The 12,577-nt window shown below is 36.3% G+C and overlaps 1 protein-coding gene across 4 annotated transcripts in view; it reads left to right on the top strand.

Moving 5' to 3' along the window:
• PHF14 (PHD finger protein 14) overlaps nucleotides 1–7,067 on the top strand; it is a 162,151-nt gene extending 155,084 nt beyond the window's left edge. For all 4 annotated transcript variants that reach the window (XM_063411509.1, XM_063411492.1, XM_063411478.1 and 1 more), the window contains one exon: nucleotides 6,250–7,067. In XM_063411509.1, the coding sequence (XP_063267579.1) occupies nucleotides 6,250–6,324 (75 nt within the window). In that variant the 3' untranslated portion in view covers nucleotides 6,325–7,067. The remainder of the gene's footprint in view (nucleotides 1–6,249) is intronic.
• Nucleotides 7,068–12,577: the final 5,510 nt, after the last annotated feature.

The following is a 12,577-nucleotide window of genomic DNA, read 5'->3' as shown; positions in this document are numbered from 1 at the left end:
TGAAATTTGACTGCAAGGGCTCTTGCGATGGTACATTTATCTGTATAATCAGAATTAGCAACAAGGAAATAGAAAATACAGAACACTGACGAACATTTCAAAAAGACTTTAAAGTTCTTGTAGCAGTGTGAGTTAAAGGAAGGAGTTTGTGATAAACATGCAGCTGCTTGTAGCTTCTTAAAGAGGAGCTTTAGTGTAAAAGTAGTTCTGCTGGTCTTGCATTGCCACCTAGAGCTCGGCGGTTGGTACTGCTTGGTAAGGAAACACTGCAGCGTTGCTGTTTTCACTGAACAAAGTGAGGTGGAGAGCTGCTTCCAGTTAATTGATGTCATGTTTGCTTACATTGTAATGGTTAGTCCCTTCATAGCCTCCATTTTATAGTGTACCAGATCAGCAGAGATTGTGCCGCAGGACTTTGGTGGGCTGTGACAGTAAGAATTAATGGCACTGCGCATTAAAAGGTACAACTGTCAGATATCCAGTGGTCCCAACGGGGGCATTTTCTTGATGGCTGCTTTAGAATTCTTCATGAAGCAAATGTCAAACTTGTCAAGGCTGTCACTATGAAAATGATCCATGTAGCAAGGGTCTCCTTTTCTTGGGAAACAAACAGCTGCCTTATCACTTCAGAGCTGTGGTGACAGAAAACTGTCATCTATCACAAGAAATTTGTATTTGCTTCTAATAGGCACTGGTAAAGAACTGTTCCATTTGTACTCTACTTTTGCACCACTGTTTGTTACAAGGGTTGTCGGTAATACTATTGAAGAAGAAGGTAGGCTTTGGAATTAAAATAACTTTTGAATTTTACTGCTGGATGCTTTCCTCTTGGTGATTTAACAGAGAGACTATCTTAGCTCTCAGTTTTACCCTGACGTTCATTTTCTTCCAAATTTGGCCTGTGACTTTGGAAGCTAGACGTTTGCATACACAAACAAAAGCTCTAATATTTCATAAATTCCTTTTTATCCTGATGTATTTTTTAAGAGTATTAAAAGTATTTTTGCCTACTTCCAACTGGTGTTTTCAACTGCCTAGATTTTGTGAGGCAAGAGATGAAATGCTAGCTGGGGGTCCTTTATACTTTAGTCTGTTAGTCATATTGCATGTCTTTTGGGTTAAGATACTCTAGAAAGTACTGGTGTCAGAATTTGGTCCTGAGTGCTTTTGATGCTATTTCTACATTATGTACTAGCAGAGACAACCCTTTAGTCATTCCTCCTCATAGCAGGGCATTTTTGTGCTTTGCATACTTTCTTGTTACTCAGATGGTTCTTTACATAATCCTGTAATATATAGCTGTTTATTAAGTTTAGAATATCACTTGGCAAAATACACAACATTGTAGTGCAGCTCTAGATATTACAGGTGTGGTGCAATAAACAGAACTGGGAATTGATGCATGTCCTAGCACAGTTAATTAATGTGTGATCTATTTGCAGAAGTTTGTCAGATTTCCTGTAGAGTTAAGAATTGTCTAATTCACTGTCATTTTCCAGATTTCATTTCATTAACTGATGAAGGAAAAAGAAAGTCTCAGACTTTTTGAAGGAAATTGGTTGGTAAAAAGAGAAAGGAATACTCAGACTCATATTTCTAGCCTTTTTTTTTTTTTTTTTTTTTAAATTATTATTCCAGAATTTGTCTACAGGAGAATATTCTCAAATAATTACTACAAAATTAATTTTCTGTGTTAGACCTATTATTCTTTGGTCAGAGAAAATGTGGTTGACCTTAAACTTGCTTTCAAATGAGATGAAAATGTATCACAATCTTTCTCAACTGTTAGCTCAAAACTTTAGAAATCGAATTTAAAAATCAGACTCTTACCTTTAGTTTTTGTCACCTAAAGATAGCTAAATATCAAAGTATTCTCATTAACTTCAGCAAACCTATTGAATGCTTAATACTTCAATAAATCAAACTCTTAATTATGTGGCAGATTTTAAGGTCTCATTTGTAAATTCCTGGCCCTATTCGTTTGCAGTGACTCTTAAATGCTCAGCTACCAAGTACAGACTAAGCAGTGTGAAAGAAGAGATGTCCATAGGACATCTGAAAACACCTGTAGAGCACCCAAAGGACCCTTTAATCCAGTGCCTTGTTTCCATTAGAGAAAAGGTGGGATGCCAGGGCAAAGGCACCATTAGGAAAACTGATGTTGAAGGTCCATCTCTCCATCAGTGTCATCAGGATGCAGATGAGGTGTCCAGTCTTGGGTGGCTTTAGGAGCTCCTGAGCTGGCATTTGAATTCGGAGTGTTGGGTTTAGCAGGTCTTTGTAATTCTCTTTGTGCTTTTCCTTATCCCTGTTTGTTTTGTAAATCTGTAACAACATCAATTCCAGACTCGTAAACTTCATTCATTTCAATATTAAAATAATCTTTGGCCTGTTAAATGCACTCTTTCAGTAGGAGAAGTAGTACCCTCTTGAGGGACTCATCTCCCTTGGCTATTACAAGTCACCAGATCTGTGCAGAGGCATCTTTTTGGTGAGTGTATTCACTGTATGATATTTGAGACTATGGTTGTCTGTAGTCACAAAAGATACTGAGACAAGTTTGATTTTTGGCATCTGATGGCAAGAACTACTTTAAAAATTTGAGTTGTGACATCTGCTAGGAAAAGCTACTTTGATTTTAGGATTTTTAGAACAGAAAGCACTAGATGTTAAAGTCATAGGTGGCTGTATGAAAAATAAATAATGACATAAAAAAGAGATGTGAGGTATTAATAAAAATAATGTGAACTGGATTTCTGTGGGTGGAAACCAGAATTCAGTATTTTGTCTGCTGTGTAGCTGCAGGTAATAGAAACTTTGCAAACTGTCATCATGGACTAGTTTTTTAACAGATAACATGAAAATCAAAGGTTTTCCTTTGCTATTCATCAGAATTAAAAGCATTATAATGATAATGATATATGGTAATTACTAAAACAAATATATTAGATATATTTAATCTGCAGCCTGTTTTGCATAATTTCTTGATAATTAGGCTATATAGGCTATGTAGATGAAAATTCAAACATTATTAATGACATTAGAAACTCCAGCCATTTCAGTATTCTGTGTGAAACCATCGAGCTGCCTCTTGGGCTACTAAAAAGAAGATAAAGCATTTCATAGAAATCTTGCATTGTCAGCAAACTGAAATAATAGTGAGTCTTCACATCTTGTACTATAGTTAATACGTGCTCTAAATTGCAAGTTCAGATCTTCCCCAAGCATACTGGCAGTAATAGAACACTGCTTATAATTTTTAGAGGTTCATGTTCCAAATTATTCTGATATTGCCATTCTGAAGGCTCTGCTGTCACTTCTTTTCTGGTAGAAAGCTGCATGAGTGCCAAAACTGGTGGTTCATACTCTCCAGTGTTCCCCCAAAATCCTTTCTGCCATTTTGTTTGTGCTGGCACTGTTGTTCATGTGGCAGTGCACAGGCCTGGGAACTGACCTGGCTCAAGGCACGTCTAGCAAAGAAAGAATTTTCTCTGCTTGCTGATTCATGCAATGAGAAGGATCAAATATCATTACTCTGAGCTTTGCACAGCAGACACTTGTGTTCAGAGATACCAAACCTCTGTTTCTGTTTCCAAATGAGATGTGTTTCTGTTCTTGGAAAATAACATGGAGTGAAAACCCTTTTACAAAATTAATGTTTTATATGCAATGCTAGTCAGAAAGTTTTTGTGCATAAAAATGCAAAAATTACAAAAAATAAAATCAGCCAGGCATCTGGATGACTTGTGCATTGGAATCTGCCCACCTAAGTCAAATTTATGTTCTGCTGGTAGACTTTACCTGTTTGACTATGTTTTACTTAGTTGGAACAACGGGAAATCAACAAACAAAATGTGTTAGTTTTGCAAAATACCCCAAAGCTGATGCTTCCATCTGGAGTATTCAACCCAGGCAGATACTGGAGCTGCCATCACCAACAGCCATCGTTTCTGCATCTCAGAATACACTGATCATTGCAGCTGCTGCTGTAACCTGGGAATTCTGCCACAGTGCAAGCATGACCTTTTGAGCACAGAATTAGACATTTCAAATTTACACAAAGCCAGAAGATTCTCTAAAAAAACTCATCCATTGGATAAAAACCTTTTCGCCCTCAAAAATCTCAGGAAACCAATATTCAGTATGGTGCCTAATGTGCCTGAACCCTCTTGTAGTCCTCAGTGAAGGTATGGCCCTGTTGTGTCTAAAATTTCTGCATGCTCCATCTATTAGGAGAGGAGGCCCTAAGCAATATGTGAAGAGTTCTGGGAAAGAATACTAGTGTAGGGTTTATATTCCTGTATGAGGGAGCACAAGTCAGGACATCAGAATAATGTCGGGCTGTGTGCTAGGGAGGTGGATTAGTTGGCATTGAGGTCAACTGGGTTATAACTGCTGTAGGTAGGGACTGCAGAAACATGCAGATTTGCTGGTTTTTTATTGACATGTTCTTCATTAAATAACCTGGCTGGTTTTCCATAGCAGTCAACAGTTTCAGTGAGTGTTTTTTTGTTCCACAATACTCTGGTGTCACCTGTAAGCAGTAAGCTTTGTAATGCCTTACTCCTTTGTTGTTTACGATTCTGCCACGTGTGTTTCCATTTGAAGTTTAACCTCTGTATGTATACTGTACATTGCACTGTCTTTAATATATTCTACACTTCTAACTTCAATGAATCTTCAGTGTTTGATTTCACACAAATACACAGACATGTTTTCTCAGCTAAATGAAAAGAGCCACAGGGAGCACCACATGTTTTAAGGGTAACTGAAGAGATGATGGTCCAGAAATAGAAGAAAAAAAAGCTTTTAGTGGTCACTCATGTAAATATCTCTCAGTGCCTAGGCTGTCTCCAACCAGGGGGAGGATTCAGAGGCATGATGGCTTGGAGTATCTGCTACTTTAACAGACCCACTAGCTTTTCCATTCTATTACAGTTGGGCATAACATATTACAAGATCACATTTTTAAATGAGATTTTCTACTGCTTTTCTATTTTGTGCTGCCCATGTAATCTTCCTATATATTTTCTACCTCTAAATATTATAGTTATCCTTACAAAGCATGCTTTGATGGTGAAAGCAGGGCTAGGATAAAGTTATTTTCCTACAAGAGTGAAAATGTTATTTTAAATCAGGAAAATACACCTCGGGTTACTGGGTCCCACCTAAATGTCCTTGGTGTTTCCTTTCTCTCAACTGTTGGCTTGTGATGAGTACTGTTACAGCAGCCAGGATGCTTCTTCATTCCTAGATGTCTGTTCATTTCTTTTTTGTGGAAGATTCTCTGTAAATTGAATTAGAATGCAGACTAGAAAATGGTCATACTTTGAAATTGGGATAAGCACTGTTCACAGTATGATGAGTTGCAAGTTGCCTTATAAAACACTTTTCTAACTCTTCTGGAATTTATACTGTGGAGGTCACGATTTTGTACTGGACACAAAACAGTATCCATTCCTGTGGAAACAGGCATTATGATGTCACTTCATTTTTTCAGTGAGATCCAGAGGAACCCATAGTGAATTATGAGCCTTACTCTAGGAGCTGAAGCTGTAGAATATTGTAAGCATGCTGCTGCCTGACATGCTCATGTTTCCTATTTTAGACCTGACTGATCTTCAGATAACATATGGTGGTACAAGTAATTGGAAAATTGGCAGACCTGTCAAGAAAATATGCTAGATGGGACAAAAATACGATGCTGCAGCACATAAAGTGTCTCTGAAGTTAAATTTATTGTCTTTTATCAAATGGTGAAGTAAACGTATCTGGTCACAAAAAAATGAAACATTTTTCAGTGGCAGATGCTTTTCAAAAGTAATTTTTAGTACAATGATAAAAGTTCTTGCATTCAAAAGTAATTTAATGGAAATGTCTGGTCAAGAACAAAGGAAAGGTGTGTAATACTGTCTGCCTAAGGCATTTGAATATATCGTCATCCATGTGTGATTTAATAATTTCTTTATTTAACTATCCAGTAAAATGGTCAGTAAAATATCTACTCATTAAATTATTCTTCTGCTATAAATATAGGTAATTAGTCTTGTTTAGATTTTGTATCATTTTTACTTAAACTCTTGAACAAAATCAGTCACTTGAATAAATGACTTTTGGCTTATTTTTATGCTTATTAGTCAGGCAAAAGATGGCTGAAGACTGTGCAGAATTCCATACATCTGCATAAGCAGAAAAAGTATACTTTTTCAATAAATTGATTAATGCTCAGGTTTTCATTTTCTTTTACAGGAAGATGAAAATGAAGCTGAAGCAGAAAATCCATCTCAGGAGCTGAATTTGGAACAGAAAAAATCAAAAAAATAGGAGATTGCTGTCTTGTTTGAAATATTTTCAAGTTGTGTAACAGTGGTTATAGTTTCTCATTGTAAAATTAACAAAAAGAGTTCTCAATAAAGTCATTGAAAATTAAATTCATGGTGCACTGGGGAATTAATTAAGTAGCTCCTGGTGATATTCTTGATTACATTAAAAGCTGAATTGTCAGAACTGAGTACTTTACCAATAAAATTCTGAAAGCTTTTTGAACACTTTATGGAAAGCTGATGGGTTCATCACTTGTAGCATTTACTAAGCAAATAGAGCAATTTCATGTTTTCCTCTGCAAAGCAGTGTTATCCTTAAAGGATAGTTATAACTCAGACATATTTTGGTATTTCTGAGCAAGAGCTTTGATTCTTAAAAGTTAGATAAATATGTTCTACTAAAGGAGTTCCAAAATTTTTCTGATCAGTGATTAAAATAAATGTTTCTGAGGAGTAGGTAGAGGCAAAAAATTTTTGATATGTATGGTACCTTTTCAGAAGTAATTAGTTTTGCATTTCTATTGTGATTTTTAATCGGTTTCTTGCTGCATTATTCTTTTTCTTATGTAAACCTCTTCCATCTTCATGTGATCATTGTCTTTTAATGAATGTCAAGCTTTTGCCTGGATTAGGCCATCTTAACCAGGTCTAATTCCCTTATGCCAATCTTTCCGTTCTAACAAAATAAAATAACTTCTTTCTGTGTCATTAGACCTTCAAGTGAGCAATAAATGTCTAAAATAACTTTTCTTCATATAGTCCTAATTTTGTTTACCAATTTATCTTTGCTTTTATTGTTACTTTTTGCACTGAGTGTTAAATCAGATTGTAAATAGTATCCATCCCCAATTTTATCCTCTCTGTGTAAATTATATTTTCAGATATTTTAAAAACAACATGCTTGTGATTAAGCAATGTATTTTATGAATTCTTTCCTGGTTTATGAAGTTCAAATATGTGTAGCTCATGGACAAATTTCAATCACAATTACTCTACAGGAGTTTAATAACTCTAGGTCTCATTTTAACAAATGCAGCTATCATGTAAATTAACATATAAAATAACTTCAGCATTGCTCCATTTGGTGCAGATCGAGCACTGTAGCCATCTCAGAGAGGAGGGGGAATATGATTTTCTCTTCACTGCAGTGGAGGAGACATATTAGGAAAGACAGAAGCAGGGTTTTACCATGCAGGACTTTGGGGACCGTTCTCTGTGCGACAACGTGAAGGATCACAGGGTAGGTGAAAACAAAGGGAATGCTTTTCATTTTGTCAAACTACCCAGAAAACCATAGTTCTCAGAGCTTAATTCTCATCAGAATCTGAGGAAGGGGCAGGGTGTCCAGTGGAACACGCTGAAAGGCCTCTGAACTTTGAAGGACAGAACTAGTAACTCATTAAAAAAGGTAAGAGAGTGAAGTTTACATGGGGGTTACACAAAGGAAGCATATTGGGAGGGGGAGTTACTGACTGAGATGAATTGTCCCTGACATGCCTTGGCCTTTTAGCCTGCACTTGATGCATTTGATGTTTGGTTTATCCTGCCTGAAATTTACAGACAGGGCCTCAGTTATGCAAAATACTTGTGTCTTTATATAAGCTTATTTCCTTTCAGTCCATGGCAGCACGTTTGTCCTTTTGCTGTGAGTCTAAGCTCTGGGACAGCCCAGGATTGTACAGGTGCATGAGAAGAGAAGGGTGGTTATTTGCTGTTCAGGTTTTGTATGAAAATGCATTACTTGACTCTCAAACACCTGAGTGAGAAAAACAGTTCAGACATTTAAAGGTACTGTTTGCTTCCATTTGATGCATAACTCTGATGAGATTTAAAGGAGTGTTTCCATATCTTCCTAAGTTCTTCAAAAATTTAATGTGAAAGTATTATTACATAAGCCATGCTTTCAGCTAAATCCAAAGTATGTCACAGAAATCTACAGTCAATGTTGTTAACCTGTCTCTTGGCTAAGATATTTACTTCAAAATTCAAACATGGGAACATTGAGACATTTTCACTGAAAAATAAAACCCAATACTTTTACCATAATCAACTGGGGTGGAGATTGAGATGAATGTGGTTGAATTGAAATGCAGTCCTACCTTCATCCCTGCCAGAAAAATACAGGAAACTGATTTTGATAACTTGTTTGTAGACATGTTTATTTAACAGATGGGGAGAAGTCTTTAACTGATAAAGATCAAATGGATCAGATGAAGACTATACCAAATAGCTGGCTTCATTTATTTTGATTCTGTTCTAGTTAAAATTTGCAGCTGAATTGATTTTTTGTGTACTCCTGAGTTTTCAAACTACCAGCATGAATTACATTTTCATCGTATATTTTTTTCTCCTCAGAGTCCAGAGGAGTTTTTGATGCAATGCACTGGGTAAAGCAGATGGCTGCAGCACTGCTACATCACTCTGACATGATGCTTCTGAGTGTCACTCTTCAGCAGAACTGAGGTGTAAACCTGATGCAGAATATTGCCACTTCTATTAAAGGTGTGTCTGTGCTGCAGTCAACCACAAGCCAGCTTGGATACTGAATACATCCTAGCTCCTGCAGAATGAAGTCAAAGCTTATTTGAATAAGCTTAAAGCCCAGCTTAGAGATGGGAAGAGCAAAACTTGAGACAGCTTCAATTCAGCTGATTGCAGTCACTTTTGTGGAGCAGTCTATTATTTGTATGCACACAGACACCCCAAGCAGTGTGGTTACACACTTGTGCCCAAGCAGCCAGTCATAATGTCTTCTTTACTTCTCTTTCCCTCTATTCTGTTATTTAATACTAAGAGTTACATGCTGTTCTGAAAGTCTAAATGGAAAACTACTTATTTCCCACTGCATCCCTCTCATGCATGACAGTGATGATGCTCCCCAGTTGGGAATTGCAGTTTTCTGGATGGCATTAGTGATAGCTATTTTAGGGTGGCGTAGGGGATAATTATGTTTTCTGTGCTTGAGGAAAAACTGTCATTTTCCTCATATTAAAGCAAATTCACTGCTTTTGTGCAGTTAATGATGGATTGCTGTTGGTTTTTGTTCAGCCCTCCATGTTTGCTCTTTTCCCTCCTGCAGAACAGTGGGCTATGGAGAATTTTTTGGACACCAACACTGTTTTCAATTACAGACAATCACTTCATCCTCAAAGAAGAGGAAACTTCTCTATTACTGTATTTTTTTTTCTTAAAAAATAATGTCTAATCTTTCCACTCCTTCTGTGGGTATCAAAAATTTGAGGTGTGGAAGTTCTTCTCAATCACTTAGAGTAATATTTCTGATTTATGAGAGTGTAGTTTATGTTGTATAGTAGATATATGTGCAATAGTTTGTTATTTAATTAATCTTTAGTACATTACCTAATTGTTGTTGTCATGCAAGGATTCTTACTCTGAATGCTGTATTGCTACATTAAACATAGGTTCCAAGTGATTGGCATGAGCTAAAAAATCAAAGCTGCTTTTGAAACAGATGCTGTTATTTTACTGTTTGTTGCTTCACTGGCATTGAAATACTTGGATCTAAAATGTTGTGCAGTCATAAGGATTCTGGACAAAAGCAAATCTATCTTGGTATTTTAATCCCAATGTATGTGTAACTTCTTACGACTTAATGAAAATCCACAGTATTTTGGTTTTGTCTTAATGATACATTGAAATGTATTGCTACACTGAACATTTGGTGCTCATTTAGGATCTTTCTCCTGAGCACCACAAATTGTAGTGCTTTATGTGCACAAAGTGTCACATACAGTGGCTAATCCTATTACAATATTCATTTTCTGCTCATTAGAAAGTATTTCTATACCTGTAAATTAAGAAAACTATTTAACATGATTATTCCCTCTCAGGAGCTTCAATATTTGCACAGTAGGAATTTTTGAAGGCAGAAAACCATGCTGACAGAGAAGTATCTCACTTCAGTGCTGCTTCTTATTGCAGTTCCATAAGCAGGCTATCTCTTGGTTGGTTTCTCTGCATCACACTACAGAAACTAACTCTGCCTGACGTTAGGCTGGATAGGTTTTACCCTGGTTTTACTCTGAAAAGTGAAGATTGATTAGAAACTGACTCTGTTTCACATGACCTAATGAAAACAATTTTTACAATGAGCAAACAGCTTCTATCACCTATCTAAGGCTGCAGAGCGAAATCATAGCAGGTAATAAATGTTTCCCCACCGTGAATTCAGTGTGGATTCTGCAGTGATGTTATCTGGGGAAGTGAAATGCTGAAGGCAACAGCATGAAAATGCATGTAGCTATGGCATAATTCTGATTTGTTTGGAAGAACTATTAATTTCCTTGTTACAAAGCCAAGTAAGAGCAACCCTTTAAAACTGTTGAACCATGAAAGCCATTTCCTTAAGGGTTTTAAATTTGGGAACAGAGTCATGAAATTTATAGCTTTGATGAGCTATTCTTTGCCTGCAGTCAGAATGAGAGCTAGATCATTGGTTTCCCAGCATGACACCTATGTATTCTTGTGTGCAGTAGATATCATTAGGCTCATAATAACACAGCTATCATCACATTAACGTCTGAAAGGTTTAGTTTTAATGCTTGGTTTAAGTCACATTTATACCTACAGCATACAAAGCAGCTGAACAAAAGTAAAAGCTATATCTTACCTATATCGTGCTACTGTTATGCACTTTAACCAAAAATACAGTAATTTTATGCCTGATCAAATTTTTATTATTTTATTTTTCTTGCCAAGTCATGTGGTTTTGAAAGATCTGCAGTGATGAATTAATAGCATGCCATGAATGCAGCAGCAGATAGTGGTACAGTGAGACCACCTTCTTTTCTGGTTCTTGCCAATAAGCACAGTAGGGAACATCATATACATATTGGCCTAATAATTGTAATTTTCACTATATTATTGAAAATTTATGTACTATGTCTGCCATCTTATGGTAGAAGAGAAGTGTGTCAGAACAAGATGATGGCACTTCATTTCTTGTATTCTTTCAGGTAAAGCAGTGCAGACTGTCATGTTCTAGCAAGGAAGCAGTAGTTGGAAGTCACAGAAAGAAGGGAATACAACTGAAAAAGAAATTGAGTTTTCACTGCTCAGCTACATATTCTGCAAATTTCTATTAGAAACATAAAATATATTACTTTACAGCATAAAGTTGTGCAGGTTTTATAGTGAATATCATACCATTTGTATCAAATGAAATTTGCAGAGGGAGATACCAAGAGAAATCATCTTTTCTGCCCTGTGACTGAACAATTGAAAAGAGTTTGGGAGAAATGTCTTTATTCTCATAAAGGAGAGAAGTCTGGATAAGCACCAAAATGTAGCAAGTCTAATAACTTGTGGCAAATTACTTACTACTTTGATCTGAAAAGTTTTCCCCAGATCAGTGTCAGAGTTTTCATTTCTGTGCATGGGAGGGATACCTGCGGGAGTTCTGGCAGGAGATAGTCTGCAGATTGGGTCTGTAACACTGAGTTAAAAGCAGCCAATTCCAGTGGCTTGGAAAGAATAAAATACAAAGACAACATGAATCATCAGAAGTTGGAAAGGCTACTTGAGACAATATTCTGCAAGAGCTTAAAACTCTTGTGGAATAAGAAACACTAATTAGCAGCTGAGGAGATAGCATTTATAAAAGATAGAGTATAACAATAATGTTACCCAGAAGAAAGACTTCAGGATGTTTTCATTTTAGGGGTTAAAATGCTATTCCTTAGTATTTATTTTAAGGATCAGTGTTTTGGTCACCAATATCTGAAATTTTTTTGACTCAAACTCCAAACTTCTGTTTTAACATCTTGCTGTGAAAGATGTGTTATGAAATAACCATTTTTTTTTCTTAAATATTTTAGGGATCAGTTGAATTTTTAATGTCTTTATATATTTGCACACCAAACTCTTTCAAATATTGAATCAGCTGCAGTATTATGAAATGTTCTGTTCCTGAAAAGGAATGCAATATTCATTCTTAGTTACTGACTTAATGCCAATTGGTTTGGTGAAATACGCTTTTTTCAGCCTGGATTTGTTCCATAAAAGTATCTTGACTCTTTTTTTAATCCCAGCATAGTGTGGATAATACATGGCATTGCTAAATCCACCCTTTAAGCTGCATTGCTCATGTTATGGAATTGTCTTTAATTGTAGCTTGCCTATGTAAATCTGTGTGAAATCACACCATTGATTCCCACTTTTAAGATCTGGAGTCAAAACAAAACTGAGACTACCTTTTCTTCCTTCTAAATAAAACCTTTTTTAGACCAGCCAGG

The sequence above is a fragment of the Prinia subflava genome, chromosome 1 (assembly GCF_021018805.1).
Source record: "Prinia subflava isolate CZ2003 ecotype Zambia chromosome 1, Cam_Psub_1.2, whole genome shotgun sequence".
NCBI lineage: Eukaryota > Metazoa > Chordata > Aves > Passeriformes > Cisticolidae > Prinia > Prinia subflava.
Note: the sequence above shows the minus strand (reverse complement) of the source record. Positions and strands in the feature narration are given on the sequence as shown.